The following is a 20,461-nucleotide window of genomic DNA, read 5'->3' as shown; positions in this document are numbered from 1 at the left end:
ACTTCCTCATACATTCATAGCTCTGCAGAGGATACTGTGGGCTCACCAGCAGCCTCCTTATAGCAGTTGCTCCATAGCAGCAAGAGCCATTGTTTCTTCATCCATATATAGATATAAGAATGAAATAACTTCTAATGAGTCATTCCAGATAAAGAATTATGTCAATTAAAGCCTTCCTAGATGCTGCTGCAGTAAATTCCCCACTGCTGTCACCTCAGGTACTTATCCATTGTGTAAATGCTTGGTGTATACATTATCACCACTACTTTTTGTAATTGTTGTTGTTAGGTTTGGTTTTGGTTTTTTTGTTCTGCTTTGGTTGTAGCAAGTACGTATTTTGGAAAGAACTGAGTTATTGAAATTGAATCTTTCTGGCACTGCTCTGTGTCTTTTTTTGTGCTTTGACAAGCAGGCAGGCTTGTTCTGTGGCCTACATGCTGGGAAATGTTATTTGTTTGAAAGCTCAGGTGATTATAGTCTTTCATAGATTTTCATGAAATCAGGTTAGTAGAAATTCATATACTGAAAGCAGTGAGTCAACCAAGCTGATAAATTAAAGCAACCTCAATTACCAAAAATTGTGTGATTGGTACTGTAAATTTGCTTACAATTCTTGGTATTTTGTTGGTTTGGGATCTGTTGGGTTTTTTCTGTAATAAATGCATTTTAAAATCAATTCTGTTATTCTATTCCCTCATCTTAAGTTCTTTAATGAATTGTTTTGGTAATAAAAGTCACTGTTTGTACTTGTGATTTAGTGAGATATGCTTAAATGAAGAACCTAGGAAAATCTATAATGTGGCCTGGTTTTTAACCTGTTCCTATAAATGTCTGCATCTTCTGGACTTTGTAAAAAGCCTTGGAGGACTGTGAAACAATATGAATACAAGGCAAGATGTTGCTATGGGTGTACTACTATGCTTATTTCTTAAAGAGGTTTCTGACTTTGATCTGCTGTTTAGAATCTGTGTAGGCACTTACTGTCTCAAACTGATACAGGAGAGGAGAACAAAGGGATGGGCAGCACCATGTACAAATTGGTGTTATCAGTTTGGGTACAGCCTGCAGATAGTTGCTCTTATCACATATACTTGTGATAGTCCGGTCAGCTAATTAGTCCCATGTGTTAGCATTTTAATGCCTTGCAGCAGAAATTGTTTAGGTATGCTTGAAAGGCTGAAAGCTGTATATAGGTTAACAAAAGGGGCCATTAATGTTACATTGACAATTTCACTAACATTTAACAAAAGGGGCCATTAATGTTACATTGACAATTTCACTAATATTTAAGAAAATATAGTTGAATTCTGCTTACACCTTTATAATATCCATGGCTATGTGATCATGTACATGTTTCTTTAGGATTTATGGCTTCTCTGGGAGTATGTTTGTAAATTTGCTGTGGAAGAACTCAGCCCTGAATGTTGTGTAAGGGACAATTTAATTCCATGTAGGTTAATTTAAAAGATGCCCTCTGATTTGGGATGTTGAGTCTTCTGCTTTCTGTTGATAAAATAGGCACACAGCACTGCTGCTTCCACTCCTGAGTTTTACTTTGAAATACTGGACTATGCATGTGCACTTTTGTCATCATGGCAAACTTCTGGATTGTTACATGTGGCATGAATAGCTCTAGTAGTCAGTAAATAAGGCTGTGGAACCATATGGTGAGTATTGAGAGTAAAACAAAATACTGCCTTAGCTACTCATAATTGCACACTGTTGCTGTGGCTGAGGCAGTGCTCCCATGTTTAAGGAGAACACGATCAGATAAGGTTAATGCAGCATCCATACAGAGGTCACTTAAAGGCTTCACAGGTGAAATTTTACTGAAGTATTTCATAAGCTTAAGTGTTTAGTATTGTAGCCTTAATCTGTATAGCTCTGTGTGTTTATTGTATTTATATATTGTGGCTTTTCTTTTACCTACACGGTTCACCAACATATTTGTCTTTTTATGAAGAGGCTTAATATTATCAGTGGCCATCTGTCAGGATGTTGCTCTGTATAAAAGCAAGGACTTGACAAAAAGGTATCTTTGTAAACATTCCTCTTGGACCACTCAATGACAGGCAGCCTGTTTGATGTCTTCCCTAGTAATGAGGGAAGGTGCCATCCTCTAGAAATGCTTTTCCTAAAATAATTTACAATTACTGTTATTCTGCTATGAGACAGAAACTTTGGGGCTGCAGTTAATGTGAAATGCAGCCACATGGTGTTGGTTACTAGGTCAGGTTTGTCACAGAAAGATTTGTCTCAGCTCTTAAAATACAAAGAAATAAATGAATAGCCCCCCTGAGTTCTCTTTAGTTTTTTAGAATTCACAGAGCATTCTAGCAGTGCATTTCTTCTGTTGGGAGTGCAGAACGACCTAACTGTATTTGCTTTGTTTGGCAATATGGACAGCATCCAAAAAAGCATCAGAGGAAATGTATTAAACTCCTACAAGGAGCTGCTCTTCAATTCAAGACCATGCAAGATTGTTTTATCTCTGTGGCTTCTTAGACTTCTCCATATGGCTTCATTTCAGTTTTTCAATGACGAAGCAAAATATTCAGCGTGTAACATTTTATATTAAATATATATGCTATATATGTATATACATATATTTGTGTGTGTATGTGCCATATGAATGGTTTGCTGTAAAATACATGCCTTATTTCAAGAAAGTAGAGTTGACTTTGTACAAAAATACTGACTCTTGCATAGATTTATTTTAGAATTATATTTAGGCCTCAAATGATTTGTTTTTCTTCCTTGAGAAAGGGCTGAGTTTATCAAGGAATTAAATGTCAGACCCATAACTTTGGCTCTTATCTTGTAGCACAACAAATAATGTTATTGTGTTTTAACAAATGAGTATGTATCAGATGATCCATGGTAACTTTGGGCTTGATTTTAGCAAGTAAAAACATGCTTGAGTTTAACTAAACAAATTTTCCCCCGAAGAATGTTGGCTGGCATGCAGTAAATTCCAGTGAGCCTTATTAATTCATTCATGATGCCTGCCCCATAACTTCATGGGCAATAAATATTGTCCTAATTCTTACAAACAGATCCTTCAAAGCTCAAAACAAATATAAGGGAGATGAAAGGAAGTATGTCTGACACTTGTTGGTTAGTGCAACTATCTCATGGGGCTGTTAATCATACAGACTACTGCTGTCTGTACTTGGGTTTAAAATTAAATAGTCAACGCTCCTGCCTGGTCTTATGTATTTTGCAACAGCAGCATCTATATATACCATGGCAGGTATTATAGATCTCATTTCACTGTCATACAGCAAATATTTTACTGTTACACAGCAAAATGCGTGATCTGTCCTGAAAGAGGAGAAAAAGCCACATCCACCCATCTTCCTCACCTTTTCTGATATTTGGTGTTGGAGCTTGCCATCTCTAGTGCTTGCACCAGAGGTAGCACAGAATATTTTAACAGCTGTATTTATAACAGCTCAGCTAGAATCCCAAAATGGGATATGCATCCAAAATGGTTCTAAAAAAATGGGAAGTAGATAATAAAATCGGATTTTTGTCTCTACTACTATTGCAGTATTTTAAAATGTGCAGAAAATCAATCTGAGGTTGGAGGGGGGGGTTGGTTTGTTTTGTTTTGTTTACATTTAAACTGGTTTACTGGTTGGTTTACAATACTTTCTTTCAGAGAGCTGGGCTGAAAGCAGCAGAAGACACCAGTTGACAGTCAGTTTAATTTGCTGATTCATCTGTTACAGGGATGGCGTCAGGCCAAAGCTTGGCTTGCAGACTAAAAGCTGAGAGCTGTGAAGATGCTGGGGCTTGAAGGAATGTTGTTAAATTGTTACTGAGTGGAGGCAGTGAAAGTTTTTTCTTTAGTTTTAAAGTGCTTCTAATTTTGTATTGACAGAAATCTTTCTACCTTGAACTCAAAGTGTTTTTTGGTTAAAGGGAGATCAGACATTAGAAAGATACAAGGATGGAACAGCTGGCTGTTAGTTAAGTGCTTCTTCCATGGATATCTTGTGCAACCAAAAATGCAGCTCAAATAAGCTTATGTTTCACAGCAATCAAACAGAGTTTTGGCAAAGGCTTTGCAAATGTCGTCTTTTCCTGGCAGACTTGCAAAATAAACCTGCTGGGTTAAGTAATGAGACTAAAAGGGAAAAAATCCAGGAAATCTTTTCTTGCCAACAAGCAATCTGGAAGAGGGTTACGACTGAAGAATTGATCGTTTCTAATTTAAAAGAAATGTCTTAAGTAGATTTAACTCTTTTTGCACAAAGTCTGACTTTGAGAAGAGCTTTGAGCATCTAGTTCAGACATTGTGACTTCTAGAGAATATGGCATTTTGGGTTTGTTTTGTTTTGTTTTTTTAATTGCTAACAATGGAACTATAAATTGTTTTGTGGACAGAACAAATAGCTTGCAGCCTTCTGCTTTTCAAAATAAGCTATTTCAGTAGAGGGCATGCTGTCATTTAAGTGTTTTGTATATAATATCATTCTCCTCCTCCATAGCTGTAAACACCAGCCGGTATGCTGAAAGTTATAGGATCCAGACATATGCAGAATATGTGGAGAAAAAACATGAAGAAAAACAGGCCAAGAGAAAATGTACAGAAGATAGTTGGAAGGAGATGGAGAGGAAGAGGTTAAAAACCCAGTGCACACCTTACGTTTCCCAGAGTCGGTACTGCTGTGTTAACAGGTGAGATGTCTGTGCTGCCAGCTCGTGTTCTTACTGCATTTCTATCCAAAATCCAGCCACTTTCAGGTAGTTCTTAACTAATCCAGGACATTTTTTCTGTATATGTTTCTTTCCATATAAATCAGCAGTGGTACATCGGTACATCAGCAGTCACAAGATGATAGGTAAAGGAACAGAGGGAATTTCATCATAAATGTGATCAGACAGACTTTTAAATGCTGGGATCTTGAGGGTAGGTCACATCACAGCTTCTGAGCTTGATATAGCAGCATAATTTCGTATAAACAAAATTTCAAAATAATTTTCTTTAGTTGTAGGACACTTGTGAATGACGTGTGTCACGTGGACACTTAGTTGTCATCATATATCCTTTTAAAGACCATGTTGGTTTTGGGCTGACTTTCCATGGTGGTAATAGTGCCACAAAGAATGGTATAAATTCTCTTCTAGAGCTGATGAAGTTGTCCTTATGCTTCAGAAATAGGATGGCAAATGATGATACTTGCATGGCTTTAAGCTTTTAGTATAAAGCTTGAAAAGGGCTTTAGTTCATGATTTAAGGACAAAATTAAGTCAGGACATGATGCTTTTGGTTCTGGTACAGTATGTTCCCTGTGTTGCTGTGTGTATTTCTTGTTCCATATTTATCTGCTGATATTAATGACAGGTTTTGGATATGATGGTAACAGGCAGCTTCTTTCTCAGTCATCTGTGTAGCTGAGCATGTGAAGAGATTTTTAGTGTTAATATAATTGTATAAATAACTTACCAAGTTATTGCCATTCTTCCCCCTCCCTTCTCCTGCACTGTCCCCCCAATTCTATGAATTCTGCATGAGAATAAGTTTGAGTGGAGTGTGTAAGTTACACTCCTCTAAGCAGATGTTTTGGTTTGGTTTTGGGGGGTTTTGTCTCCTTCTTCTCCCTGCCCTGTGGTTACACAAACCAAATTTGGTGGTCATAAAACCAGTGCTGAGGTATTTCTGCTTTATCTTTCTAGGAATGCTACATTAAGTTCTAGTTCTCATTATATCTTCCTGTAAATGTTAATCTGTTGAGTAACAAATCCACTAAAATTGTTCTGTTCTTTTCATGACCTTATAATTTTGCAGGTGTGTATTTTGGCAAGCTGTCAGATGTTCATGGCTTTTGTCATGCTGGGAATTCTAAATGTGTTATAGACATGTTTGATTCAAAAAAAACATATGGAGGAATGATGATACAATCCATATCAAATGAAGTTAGTTTAATGGAACTGTTGTACTTGGGGATCCTGGGGAGTCCATGCTGTGAGGAGATGAGGAGCTCTACGGATTCTCCTGGCACCAGCCTGCACATGGCTGAGGCTTAGCTCTGTAACTAAGGTGGTGGACTCTTAAATAGTCTGGAAATACTTACTACACCTTGAGATGCTGCAAAGAAACACTGAGTTCTAGTCTTGTTTCTGCCAGAGGAAGTGTCTCCTCTCAATGAGTGCTGGAGGTTGGGTACCTCACAGGTTGCAGGCAGGTGGTAATGATGGCAGCTCATGAAGATCAGGAAATGCAGAAAGCTGGTTTGCTGTTGTCTTGCAAAGAAGTTTAAGATCCACCACAAATGTGTCATTTGGAAAATTGCTGAACAAAATTTTCGGTAAATTCTTTCCCTAAAAGTTTGACATACCCCAATGAGTTGTTTGTCTAAGCACTTACTCTCCTTGAAATTTTTTAGTACCTTTTCTTCACCTAGTGTTGTAAAATTCTACAAGAAGTAGCTTTTTATTTTCACAGGTTCAGCAACTTGATAGCCTTGGACAGCAGCCTTTATTTTGTTGACAGATCTCTTATAATTGATGTTACATAATTTTTTGTTCTCTTATTATTCCATTTGTAAAGTGATTTGGTTCTGTTCCTGAATTCCCTCTCATGCAGGTCTTTTGACATGTTTTTCTTCATTAATTTTTATTTTTTACTAGTTATATTTAATTATTTTGTCAATTTATATTTTGTAAATGCTTCCTCTGAAGTATAACCTGTTTAGATAGAACATGGAACTGCAAACCATGATCTTTGATTTCACTCAAGAGGAACTTTAATTTCCAGAAGAAGGTATATAAAAATATTTCTATCTAAAGGTATATATAATAGATAAAATAGAAATATTTTATACAATAATTGTAATACAAAATATAATATCAATGTTTATATAAACCATTGGGACAAATATGTATGTGTGCATGTATATTTGTCCAGATTAGTTGAAGTCATATCTCGCTGAGCACTCAGCACTGTGATGTATCCAGCAGCTGATCCCTTATAATAGCTTCATGTTACTACATCCTTTATTTATTTATTATTTAATGAGCTTGCTGCATCAGCTTCTGCCAAGGAGCACAGCTGCAGGATAGCTGTTTGTCTCCTTGATGACAATGTGTCCTGGTTACTTTTTCATTCAGTAAGGAAGTTGTTGAGTATTTCTTGTAAGGAACTTTTGTCTTAAATTGACAGATTGATAAATATGTAACAAAGGTTCTTTAATTCTTGTCTTGTTGAAAAACTGTAGTTCTAGATTATAGAGGAACTTCTCTTCAGAAAATAAAGTTTAATAGTATTAATAGCAGCCTTAAGGTAAAATAATTTATAATTAATATGTATCCCTTGCATATAACTTAATACTACCCTTAAATATAAAAATTTATTTCAATGGAAGTATGCCTAATTATTAATGTAAGATGGAGAAGTAGATGAAAAACTGCTGCATTTGACAAAACTTCAAGTAGTAAATAAGATCCCCTTGTCCAGATCTGTTGCTATTCAGAACACACATAGGAAACAGATGGAACTGGCTATGTTGTGCTTAGCAAAGGACTGCCTGCCAGCTCTGCCATGACTGTTACATGCATGGCTTTAAGAGCTTTTCTTTAGCAAAACGGTGTTAAACCATAGCAGGAAAAGTCAAATAGGGTTTGCTCCATGGAAAACTAGGCACCCTGCTCTAATTGTACTTACTTATTCTCCTGATCATCATCTGGAAAGAGTAAAGAAGAGCAAGGGCAATGCCAAATGACTTATAGGAAGTACAAGGAAGGGATACAATATTGTGCCTAAAACTGAGAGTGCTGCATCTTCTGTCAAGTCAGGGTGCTGTTTGTAGCACCACTTCCTTGAATGTCTTCATTTTGCCAAAGATACTTAATTTTTGAAATGTGCAAGTGTTTCTACTTGGTTTATTGATGATGATTCTTTTGGTTTATTACAGAAATGGTTGTTTACAGTGGTTTATTACCACTGTAATTACTAGAGAATAGGAATTGCAAAAGCTGAGGTATTAAGGGTATAGATCACAAATATTGCAAGTAAATTATTATAGTGTTCCTGCATGTAGTGTTATTTTAGATGAATTCACCTGCTCTTCAGCTGAAACGACTGATTTTTGTGATGGATCAGTATCTACTCCCACCACTCAATGTTGTTTCAAGTGTCAAGTGAACTTAGTTTTGTGTAAATGAAATTTATTTGAAATTGTAGGACCTCATATATCCAGGCTGGTTAAAAATACCTTGTTGTGATGAAGTGTTTCTTTGAAAATTCAGATATGCTTTTCCAAACCAGAAAATGTTAAATGGTATATTGTCATAATTATTTTCCTACTTTTTGCTCCCCTCCACTTGCTGATTCTTTCAATTTAATTGCCATAGTACTGGATTGCTGCTATTTAGTACATCTTGAAATACATTCTCTAGAAAATAAATGGAGTTATTGCCTGGGTAGCTGTTGTACAGGTGTGTTTTGATACCTGAGTGTTACATGGTTAGAGGGGGTTTAAATCTGTGTCTCTAAATGGTCATAAGGATCATACAAGAAGTCTGTCTGCATTGGGCAATAACTGAAAGCTATTATTGTGTTCCAGTCTTCAACTTTGTTCAGTTGTTTCTCAGCTGAATGAAGAAGTTGAGGCAGATATGTGGACACATCCAAAAGAACTGTTATAAGTAGAAAACTGAACTTTGAGTAGTGCTCTAACTCATATATGCAACCATATTCATTTACCGCTAAGTACATAAATAATGTTGCTATAATCTTAAATCTTACTTAAGGTTAAAGAAGAACAAGACATAAAAAAATTAACCCTTTACTCTCTAGAAGCCATGAAATCAATGAATGAATAGAAAATAAAATTATTTGGGAGAAAGGAAGACAATGGTTCTTCATTATAAATATGTTTATTTTGTATTTTGTGCTGCCACTTTTTGGTGGTGGGCTTTTTTTTTCCCATAAGGTATCTGCAGGAGGACCATAAGGCCTAAAATTAATTTTTATGTTGTTCTTTGGTACCCAACTAAAAGTGCACTGAAGGTCAAGAATTTGTTTCTCTTTATTTGCAATAACTTCACAGGAGTCTTCTGTTGGAAAAAATTAAATTCAGCCATAGGACCATTCAAGAAAGGATCTTCTTCCTACACTGAGTGCAAGTTCCCTTCTGAGAGCCAAGTGCTGAAGAAATCCTGGGATCATAATTTATGGTTCCTGAGTTTTTTTCTTCCTAATGTATTTTTCAGAGTGGTTTTCCCCAAAGTAGAATTCTTACAAGCTTTTCTAAACAGTATTTTTAAAAAATAGTAGTTTTTAATTTCCTAATGCTCCTTCTTCCCTAGATTTTTTTCTTTCCAGCCCTAGTTTTTGCCTGTTTTGCAATCTTGAAGTGTGTACATAGGATTAACAGTTCTATCCAGCTTTTTATTGGTGGTGGTTATGGTATGACTCAAAATGATGATTTGTAAGAAATCGTGCAAGAAGGCCTTCTGTGTGTGAATGTTTGGAGGAAAAACCAGCTATTCATCAAAGTAAATGGTGTTTGTGCTCCTAAAGTGGATGTAAGAGCATGAGATGTAATCATATGTTTCATCTTTGTTTATTGCCTTTGGACATCCCAGACAGACTCTGTTTTAAGTTGCAAAATGTTCAGCTGAAAAAATTCCATTTCAAAGCCAAAAGTATACTGCAAAATTTAACAGTTCTTCCTTTAGCTGAAACCTTATTGAAACGCCGTCATTCACTGCTGTTGATTAAAAAGAAAAAAAATACCTTGTAAAGCTTTGTTTTATAACTTAGTATTAATATTTAACTCATAGAATAGAACATGGCTTAGATGCATACAGCCATGTTGTGTAGTTCTAATTAAAAAATAAAAGTTCATAAATCTAAAACTACCCTTTATAAAATTCGTTGTTCTAAAAGCATTGTATTAGTCATTTAAGTAGCTGGTGTTTACATATCTAGAAGTTCATAATGGGAACTGTTTTTTAATTAGCCCCTTTGCTACCTCATTCTGTTTTATACTCATGCTAATTTGATTTTAATATTGTCAGTTGTCTTTTAAGGAAATTTAACAATAGCATTGCAGTGGAACAAAAGCCTACACAAGATTATTTCAGTATGTGCTGAATGGAGTGGAGCTCTGAGTTCATCTTTATACTCTGTTAGTCAGACTTCATTCAAATGCTGCTAATGAAATGAGTGTGCAATTTTTTGTGCTCTTTATTTTACTGGTCCCATGAATAACAGGACTCTGCACTTGAAAGCCAGATTTAAATTTTATGTGTGGAGCTTGATGTTTTCCTCTACCTTTATATATAAATGCTTTTAAAACTACCTGTAGTTCCAGGAGAGAGGGGAAGTTAGCCTGTCGACTCCTTCAATTTCAAGATGTGGATTTGAGGCTTCAGTTGTGCATGATTTGGTGTCTATTGACAGTGCTTTAAAGGGCTTACATAACTATGAGAATAAAATGTAAAACTGTGCAGGGATAGAGAACTGATTTAATTACATTTCAGATGAGTGATCTCATCAGAATAGCAGCTAAGTCTGAGACATCAGTAGTACAGAAAATGAATACCTTGATCTACATAAGATTGGATTGGATAGAAAACTTAAGGAATTTTATGGTTAGGCCAGATCTTTCAGATAATGCAATTTCATGGTACACCACTTATGACAGTTTATTCTTCTACCTTCGTAAGCGTTTAATGGATGTACAACAATGTGTACCTATGTACCTCTGTCTTCTTGACTTTTTCACAATCATCTTTCTTCTATGTCCCAGTTTTACAGGTACCAGTACAGTGGGAAAGAGAAGCATGAGTCCTATTGAGGAAGAAACTGTTTCTGATGATATGGAAGAGGGAGAAGGCCAAGATCCAGAAAATGATCAGACAGACTCCTGTGCAGAGTCCCTTCCAGATGGCAAGAAGAGAGCCAAAAAGTTGAAAAAGATCAAGACAGAGCAAGTTCCAGCAGGTAAGTGCTGGAACCATGTTAATGCACATGATTTTCTGTTCTGTTTGTAAATGTTCTACATTTGAACAGAACTGGAATTCTTCTCTTGAAAGTCATTACTTCTAGCAGTAACTTACTCCATTACATTCAAAGTTCTTCTTGAAACTGAAGACTGCATCATATAAAAAAGGTAAAAAAACTCAACAAACAAAACCCAAAACAACATCAAAAAGCAAAGAACTCAGTCCAAACCAAAAAACTCACAACCAACCAGAACCCAATCTGACACCAACCAAAGGAATCAGAATGTAGTTGATTTATTACTTTTGCTTACTTTCTTCCTTAAAACAAAGCTTTTTGAATATTTTTTTAGATATTCTATTTTTTTTAATGTGACTTTGTAGATAAGGTTAGTCAATGTGTTTTGCATATTGTAAGCAATATTGAAGGCACTCTGTTTTGATGTATGCATTGATTCATTCAGTGTTCTGTGTGATGTTTGTAACTATAACCTTTATTGGGCTTTATTTGGCTGAAGACTCTTCACCTAGGGTTAATGTGAAGAGATTTTAGTACCTATATATTTTTTTAGCCAAAATACTTTGAACTGAACATCTGACTAAATGCAGGCAGGTTACAATCAGATGATGATGTTTCACCTTGTAATTTTTGCTGTTTTGTGAGTTACTGCAGCTTGTGCAAAAAAAGGAAATAACTATCCTTAGATCACATGAATTTAAACATGAAAATATTTAAATTTTATTGATCTATTTCTTGTTGATTCTATTTCAATGTTTGTTAGTAATTTCTTGCAGAAATTGGATTATAATAAAAATTAAATCATATTTTAATTTGGTCCAGATGACCATACCATATTAGTCATCTGGAGCACTGCATATATTGAAGTATATTCAAATATTCATAATTAAAACTTTGTTTCAATAACTGCACTAGCAGCTTTTATCCAGAAAGTAGTATTGTATACCAGACATCCTTTCTCCTGACTTGGTAGAGTAAAATTTTTCTTAGCTGATTCAAAAACTGTGCTTGGAAATTGTTTTCTTCTTTTTGTTCAGTAGGGCAGCTGGGGCCTGTAAGCAAATGCAAAATGACAACAGTGTCTGTAATTCTGAGTATAAAATTCAGGCTCGTATTTGGCATTATGGGAATATATTTTATCAGTATTAATGATTCATCTTTGTTCTCCAGTTAATTTGGGATGGAAATATTCTTCCCTGTCTTAATAGCCTAAATAAAAATAATGACAAGTACACTTGGGAAAATGGTATTTAACTTTATCATCCTAGTAATTGCAAAACCAAAATTACCTAATTACTAGGGTTAAAAATACATTATTTACCATTTAAGTAAGAAACCTGAAATTAACCTTTATTTTTTCCCTTTTTTTTAAGTACCTATTCATAAACAGTCTCTTGGTTCCTCTTTGTTAATATTGACTTGCCAGTAACGTATCTAGAGCCTCCCTCTATAGGAAAATATGTCTTAATATCCTCTGAAAGAACAACAGCAAAAAAAATCTTGATGTAATTTTTATTCCATGATTCTGTCTTCTAGGAAGCCTCACAACTAGTTCCACTGGAATTTTTGAGGTCCCTGAAACATGGTAGGAAACAGCTGCCTTAAAAAGTGGAATTGATTGAAAGCAGTTGAGAGAATACACCTCTTGGAAGCCATACTTTATTTAAATAAAGTGGTGTTAACAAAGCAGTATGTGTCCTGAAAATCAGTTTAATTATTTTAAACTGTTTCTTGAACAATCACTGTCAATTTTACTCGTGTGTACATCACCTAGTATATGACTTGTCGTTGATCCTGTGAAATCCTTGCTGTTGTAACTGATGTTAGGTTTAAGAAGCAAGACTCAATGTCCTTTGATCACCTCCTTTGGCATGCTGGCTGTGAACTGTACAAGAACTGGCACTCTGTGATTTTGTGCTAGGCTGTTTCCTTTGCTTGGGGAGTTACCACAGCTCTCCTAATATTTAACTCTTTTTTCAGGCAGCTTCAGTATGCTGTCAGCCTTCTGGAAACAGGTAGAACTGCAGTTTCACTTATTGCTTTCTACCTGCTACTTTATCTGGGAACATTTTTTGAATTTCTGTTCTCTACCCCCAGTGCAGGTGGTATTCATCTAAATACCAGCCTTACACATACCTACCCTTTCAAAAAACTGTAACTTAAAAGTTTCTCAAACATTAATTTCCTGGTGGGAGGTAGTTTTTCTTTGTTTTCACATCTGTTGTTCCCACTTTTAAATCCTGATTCTGTAAAAACTGTTTTTTGGTAAATGTGATAAACCTGCTAACTGCACCAGCCCTTTATTTGTTTAAAAAAGGATCTGCATTGGTAGATTTCAGAAAATGTTTGATATTTAAATTTTTGTATCATGGAAATAAAACCAAAATATGTATTTCCATAACATGAAAATTAAAGACATTTTCTTAGGAACTGGTTTGGTTTTATTTATTAGCGTCTGAAATGGTTTTAGTGAGACCTTTTTTTTTTGTTTTCCTTCTTCCTAATATAACAATTTTTTGTCATCCTGTGAGTAGCCGACCCTTTTATTCCATGGACTATTTTCAAGATATTTGTGAAATCTAACCAAAAAAAGCAAGCCTATTGTCATAAGATTTAAATTGCTATGTGTTTCCCTTGGAGGGGTGAAAACAAAAGAATTCTACAAATCAGCAAATTCAGAACCATTCCTGTGGAAGAGTGAAATATTAAGAAGGCTTTATTATATTATATTTACACTAGAATGGGAACCACTGGTCTGTTAAGCGTGGAATAACCTGTTTGAAGGTGTGTCCAAATTTGTGGGTTTTTAAATGATTGTGAACTTGCATTGCAAAGGGAAAAAATAATTTCAAGATGTTAAATGTGAAGTGTTGCATTTCTAACCTTAGAATACTCCCAGAAGTACTATAATTAAATTGTTTAATAGCAGCTCTATCATCACATTCTCACACTAAAATGTGGGAAAGAAGATTTGCTATTAGTGATGCAAGGGAAAATTAGTAACTGAACTCTTCTGCTCTCCAGAATCCAGAGACTTTTCTTCCCCAAGACTCAAGACCTTGGAACTAAAATACTTAAATCACTTTCATCTTGAGTATCCAAACCAATTGTAAATTTAGTTCTCAGAATATGTGCAACACCTAGTAACAGTCAAACGGAGTCTTCATCTCTCATTGGGGTGATTCAGGTAAATCACATGGTGTTCTATCCAAATGCTGGAGTGAGTTGTTAACTGTATATCCTAAAGACCTGGCCTAGCATGATTTGGGACAGAGCTTGAGTCATGATGACAGAAGGGTAAAGAAGCATTTAAGGGGATTGTCCGAAGTACAGGTTAAGGGGCAAGGAGTTAGCTGCTCAAGAGACAGAGAGGGCCACAGTGTTACAGAATCCACCTGGAGTCTGTACCCTGACGCCATTAGGATCTTTGCTCTTGAGCAGCAATGCTTACATACCTGCAGGGAAAACAGAAGTCTTAATTACATTACAATCCAATCCCTTAAAACTTGTTTCTTCAGAGTAGGCTACATACACACATCTCTACACTATGAAGGTTGACAGCTATACCCACTATTTCTATGCACCTCCTCTCAGGTGTCATTTTGAGAAGCTGGATGTTACTGATCCCTATCAGTAATTAATACCACTTAAGAAAACAGGGTTCTTGCGTGCCCTAGTCCTCATGTGTGTTTGATTTTACCAGTTGACACCTGGATAAGCTACTGAACTGTGCTGGAAGGGGCTGTAATATTTCTGACACTAAATGTGGCTGGATGAGTGTCAGAGCTCAGGGCCGGTGGTGTCCTGAGCAGGAGCTGACACCACTCATCCTGCACCAGACCCCGCTGTTGTGTGGGGCTTGGTCCGCTTCCCTGCGCCTTAAATGAAATAATTAATTCTAGGGGGGAAAGAATGTAGCTTAAATTAGATCCACATTTATTTCATAATATATGTTTAAAATACGTGCATAGAATTTGTTTTGGGAAAGCAAAGCTGTCATCACTAGTTATGATGGCTCTGGGGCTTCTGATCGCTGGGGGTTTGTGCTGTTACTGACTCCAGAGGTCAGTTAATCACACAATATCCTGAGGATCGTTGAGTCCAGCTCCTGGCCCTGCCCCGGCCAGCCCCGAGCTCCGCCGTGCGCCTGAGAGCGCTGTCCCGGCGTTGTCCCGGCGCCTCTCGCCCTCGGCTGCTCCACTCCCCTCAGGGCCGGGCGGGCGCTGGCGGCGCGGCCACCGCCTCTCCCCTCCTCTCCCCACCGGCCGTGTGGGGCTGGGGGCTGCAGCCGCCCTGAGGAGTTGTGCTCGTGCCTTCTCTCTGTCTGCAGGAGCCGGCATGACCTTGCCCTCGGTAGTGCTGAGGCGGAACATTTTCCTCAGCAGCCGTGCGGCGGTGGGTTCCCCGCGTTCCCGCCTGCGGCGGGGCAAGAGCGGCCGGTCCTCATCGCTGGCTCTGAGGGGACGGAGTTGGGGGGACGCTGAGGAGGGTGTAGGAAGCAACAATGTATAGAAGTGCTGGAAGTAGGCTTTGAAGGGATTGAGGAATTGCCTTGAGAAAATGAGGGAATTTTGTAAGAAGTATTTAAAAAAAAGACACTTGGAAGTGTAGGCCTGAACATGGGAGTATCTGACGAAATGGTGTGGAGGAACGTGAGGGAGGTGTGGCTCAGCCGCAAGTGAGGTAGGTGAGCTGAAACCCTGCCACTGCGCAGCAACGAGAATTGGCTTATTTGGCTGGAACTTAGACTTGTAAGTGATAATTTATCTGTGGCGATGGAGTACTTCATTGCTCACCTCAGAAAGCACACTAAAACTGTACTTGATATAATAATTTTCAAATTAATCTCAAGTATTTATTGGCGAGAAGTGTTAACCAGTCAAAATGCCCAGGATTGCAGCACAGGATGTAGGAAGTTGTTGGTAAATAGAAATAGAGATAATTGTGTCATGTAGACTAAGGGAAGAGCGTGAGTGTCCCTAAAGCATGGATTTGAGTGTGGACTGGTAAGAGACTGAATGAATCTTATATGAAATTAAGATTGCTGTGAGTGCAACAGCCCGTTCTTGGTCTCAGATTTGAGCTTATGGTTTGGAGCAAAAAGTAAAAAGCTTCAGATGATTTAGATGGAGACCTAAATTTTATTCTGGAGCCAGTGGTAAAACCAAGAGAGAGATAGAAAGCTAAAACTTCTGGTGATTGTGGGAAAAAGTAAATGTTGTAATTCTTTCTTCCTTTAAACTTTTGAGTTCTGTCATGGTGCCCAGAAAATGTCTGGTACCCTGGATGTGTTCGCTGTCTTTAAATCATAGTAAATGTAATGCAGACAAAAATGTCCTCTGCAATTCAGCGTCGGAGCCTAAAGACTCCTGACAATCAAAAGTTCTTGGCTTCCAATCTGTTTAGACTACTGCCAGCTGAGCAGATGTGTACATTGAAGAAGATTCCTCAAGTTACTCCACAGTACATTTAGTAAATGAATAAACATTTGCTTGTTTGTATTGTGCTGTTAGAGCTTTAAACTTACTCTAAACTAACAGTACATGTGTGCTTTACAGATATACTGCTACATGCTCATTGGATGAGGAGCAATAGACGGTGGGTTAGACTGAGTTTTTATAGGGTCAATGTATTCATATTTAGGATGGTCTTTTGCTGCAATAGGTATGCAGGAAGCTCATTTTAAAAATATTTTTTTCCATCAGGGTAATTATTGGCAGCTATGTGCTTCCTTGAGTGCTATAGCAGATCACAGGTCGGTCCCAGCTCAAGGCAAACTCGTATGGAACACATCTATTCAGAAATGCAGTAGAGAAAACATTCAGCCAAACTGGGAAAAGTTAGATTTCCTTGCACTTACGTTAATTTCTTAAACGAGCTGATAGTTGCAGCTGATAGTGGTATATGAGCAGTCTACAGTCTGCGAGTTTTGCAAACAGTGTTGTGGTTTATTACCAGAGTGACCCTGTAAGATGGGGCAGGTTTGCATCTGAACATGAATATCTGGAGGTTGTGGCTGTGCTGAGCCACTTGACCCCTAATCTGTGACCTGTTTTCAACCCATCAAATGACTGAAAATACAATTGTATTAAAGCTGATTGCTTAAAAAAAACTTTTGAAGTTACCAATTCCTTTTATTAGCCTCAAAAAGCTTTGTGCTGTTACTGAGGTAAGAATGGCTATTTTATTTGATTCTAAATATTTATTATAACTTTGAATATTTCTTTCAGATGGGATTTTAAACTTAGAATGTTTAAAGATGACTGAACATGTTTAGTTTATGTATGTACTCAGGGCTGGGTTTTTTTTTATTTGTTGTTCTGTTTTTTATTAGATATTAGGTGACTTAATTGTAGGATGCTTCTTACTTCAAAAATAAGTCTGCTCCAAGCATCTGCATGTGTCTGCAATTTAAAATTTTTGCATTAGGGGAAGTTGCTTGCCTCATTTGCAATAAATAACTGATACATGTTTGCTAACATTACCACAGCAATTTAAAATTGACCCTCCATTCAGTTTAGAAAAGGTCTATGCTTCAGCCTTTCCTTCCAATTCTCTCATATGCTCGATTTAATTTCAGTTATCCAATTTTTGATGTGCTGTTGAGAAGCTGCCAGTTACCATCAGAAACTTGCTACAATGGTGTAGAACTGCTGAAAGTGGAAATAATAGTTCAGTTGTTTGCTCCTGTGCTGAGCACGTTGTCTTCAATGAATAATGCAGTGTTGCAAAAAGATGATTTGCCAGAGAATTTCCCCTCAGTATTCCTGGTCTCCCTCACCCATAGACTGATAACCTTTTCTGCTGGGTTGTGCCATACTGCCCTGGGGTTTTACAGTAATTGTGGCTGTGATTAAAAGGTGGTCTACTAAATGATGGGTCTCTGAAGAAGTTAATGGGAACTGGCAAATTTTAGGAGGTAAATGAGGGGTTGCTTTATGTTTAAATGTTTAATATTCCATTCTCATAGGACAGATCACTGTATTTTTAGTACTTCAGTCAGGTTCCTTAATTGAAGTAAATTCTTCTGTCTTGTAGAGTGTGCAGCTCTAAGGTGTTCTAAAGTGTTTATAACATCTTAATCATAATTTCTAATGGATATTTGCAGTTATGCGCCAAAGAATTTTTGAAACTCACACCTTTGGTTTTAATCATGTCCCAGAACAGGAGTTTAAAATCTAATTGTTCATTTATTTCATGTCTAATATGAAATCTAGGATGAGGATGTGTCTAAAGTCAAATGGAGATTTAGTGGCAGAATCACTTGTTTAATACCTGTTGGTCTTTTTATGCCTTTTTTTTTGCTTTTTGAAGAAAGAACTAGAAGAATTAGACTAAATATAAACTAAATATGAAAAAATTTTAGACTGATGGTTTTAGCAAACACCTATTTTCCTTACAACCATTCTGAAACATATTTTGAAACCCTTATGATGACAGTAGCAATAAGTCAATTCCATACGAGTACTAGTTCATACTAAAATCTAAATTAATGTAGTTTTTCCTGAAAAAAAATATAGCAGCAGCTATACAAACTCTTACAACAATGTTGGATTTCTAAGAAGATTAAAGCATAGAATGATGCTCAATTTAATATATTTCCATACTAATTGCACTCAAATATTAGCAGGTGGAGCTGTTTTTACCTTGGAAGTAATCTGTAAAAGACATGCATCTGAAATTGCTACTCCAACATATAAAATAGGTCTAATAAGCAACAGTAAAAAGTAGCATTTTCTGAGGAAAGTGCACTATTTTTCATGGCAAAAAAAGGCTTCAGTTTTCTGAGAGGATTCCCAGTATAGTCTGGCAATTTTCAAAGACATGCTGAATGTACAGACTCATATTTGAAGGATCCTTGTCTGGGGATTTTTATGTATATGATGCCTAATCTTAGGGTATGTGTGTTATGAGCAAGAGCTAGAAGATTTTGTGCATGAGTCCCAGGATCTTAAAAAGCACAGACTTTCTTATTCTGGCTTGCCAAAACAGGCACTCAGGCCCGTGTATTTTGGTGAAACAGATTTTCTGTCAGTAGATGCTTTTCAATCTAAGATAGATATTTTCTCAGTTCATAGAAGGAATTTGGAAAGTTCTGTGTTCTGCTTCTACAGGAGTTCAGACAAGACAAGAATTGTGATAAGTTCTGAATTCCAGCTTCTTAAATAAATGTACTTCCCTGCCTTCCATCCCAAGCATATCTCAACAGTTTAGGGTAATGCACAACAAATTTAAAGGTGGCTATAACATTCACATCTATTTCTCTATATAAAATGCTTGCTTATGTTAAATAAACCACTTTTTTATTTCTTGAATGCATTTCTGAAAAGCAAGCACACACATAAACACAGCATTTGAAAATGCAGTAAAAAAAACTTTAAAAAATGTTGAATGTTTGCATTTAATGCAAACATGTTTTGCTTGTCTGTATTTTACCTTTTGGGAATAAATTAATGGCATAAAAATTCTGCTGTGAGTTGATAATGGAGTGCAATTTCAAATGCAGTCACACAGTTTAAGGTAGATTTGTGAACTGTAATCAGTATTTATTGCTCCATTACTCATTTTGACAAATAGGTTTCACGTTGTTTCTCTCTGCAAGAACTGAAATTATCACTGTGTTTAAAATTGCAGTCTCTTTACCTCTCACAGGCTGTTGTGTGACTCAGGCAACCTGTGTAATCTCAGTGTGTTCATGGGTAGAGCAGTACATTTCCACATGCAGAATATTTATGAGAAGTGGAAGATAAAATGAATAATCTGGCATGATGGCTGTTAATGTACTGCAGGGATTGTGTTCAGCCATGCTGCCACCAGTGCAAAGGGATTCCTGCAAGCAGCAAGGCTGGGGGCACTGACAAACAGCTCATCTAACAGTCTGAGGGCTGTACATTGTCAAACATGATAAAAATTACAGAAAACTGCTCCTTGGAGGCTGAAGAGCTAACCCAAACCCCCCAAAAAATCCTACAAATGCTGTAAAAAATGAACAGAGGTTATCAGTAAACATGAGAAGTTAGTTAGTTAGTTAGTTAGTTAGTTAGTTAGTTAGTTAGTTAGTTAGTTAGTTAGTTGTTGAACTCTTCACGTTAAGCCTGTGTCTTCACGTTTAATGTTTCTTAAACAGAACTGAAAAGTCTTATGCAGGTAAGATTTCATGCAGGGATGCCCTTTGACAAATGTGACACTAGAGTGAAAAATTGTTTTCCTGTCTTGTTGAATAGCATGCAACTCTATGAACACTGCCTGGAAGTGTTGAGCACTCAGCTGCACCACAGGATATAGATGTTTCACACTGGGGAAGATTTTATGTGTCTTGTCCTTATTAGGGACAATGAATTCATAGTCACTGACATTAGTGTTTAACATGCATTAAGAGTGTATGTAACAAGCCCTAAGGCTACTACTAATACTTGTTTGCACAGCTTTTCTATTAAATGCCAATACTATGGAATTTATATCACAAACCTTTACAAGAACCTA

At 36.8% G+C, this 20,461-nt stretch overlaps 1 protein-coding gene across 5 annotated transcripts in view; it reads left to right on the top strand.

The window, feature by feature from the left end:
• PARN (poly(A)-specific ribonuclease) overlaps positions 1 to 13,408 on the top strand; it is a 40,073-nt gene extending 26,665 nt beyond the window's left edge. For all 5 annotated transcript variants that reach the window (XM_030958132.1, XM_030958135.1, XM_030958134.1 and 2 more), the window contains exons 22-24: positions 4,497 to 4,686; positions 10,767 to 10,960; positions 12,515 to 13,408. In XM_030958132.1, coding sequence (XP_030813992.1) covers positions 4,497 to 4,686; positions 10,767 to 10,960; positions 12,515 to 12,567 — 437 coding nt within the window. In that variant the 3' untranslated portion in view covers positions 12,568 to 13,408. The remainder of the gene's footprint in view (positions 1 to 4,496; positions 4,687 to 10,766; positions 10,961 to 12,514) is intronic.
• The last annotated feature ends 7,053 nt before the right edge of the window (positions 13,409 to 20,461 follow it).

This window comes from Camarhynchus parvulus, chromosome 14 (assembly GCF_901933205.1).
Source record: "Camarhynchus parvulus chromosome 14, STF_HiC, whole genome shotgun sequence".
Taxonomy (NCBI): Eukaryota; Metazoa; Chordata; class Aves; order Passeriformes; family Thraupidae; genus Camarhynchus; species Camarhynchus parvulus.
The sequence above is the reverse complement of the archived record's forward strand: the minus strand, read 5'-3'. Positions and strand labels throughout refer to the sequence as shown.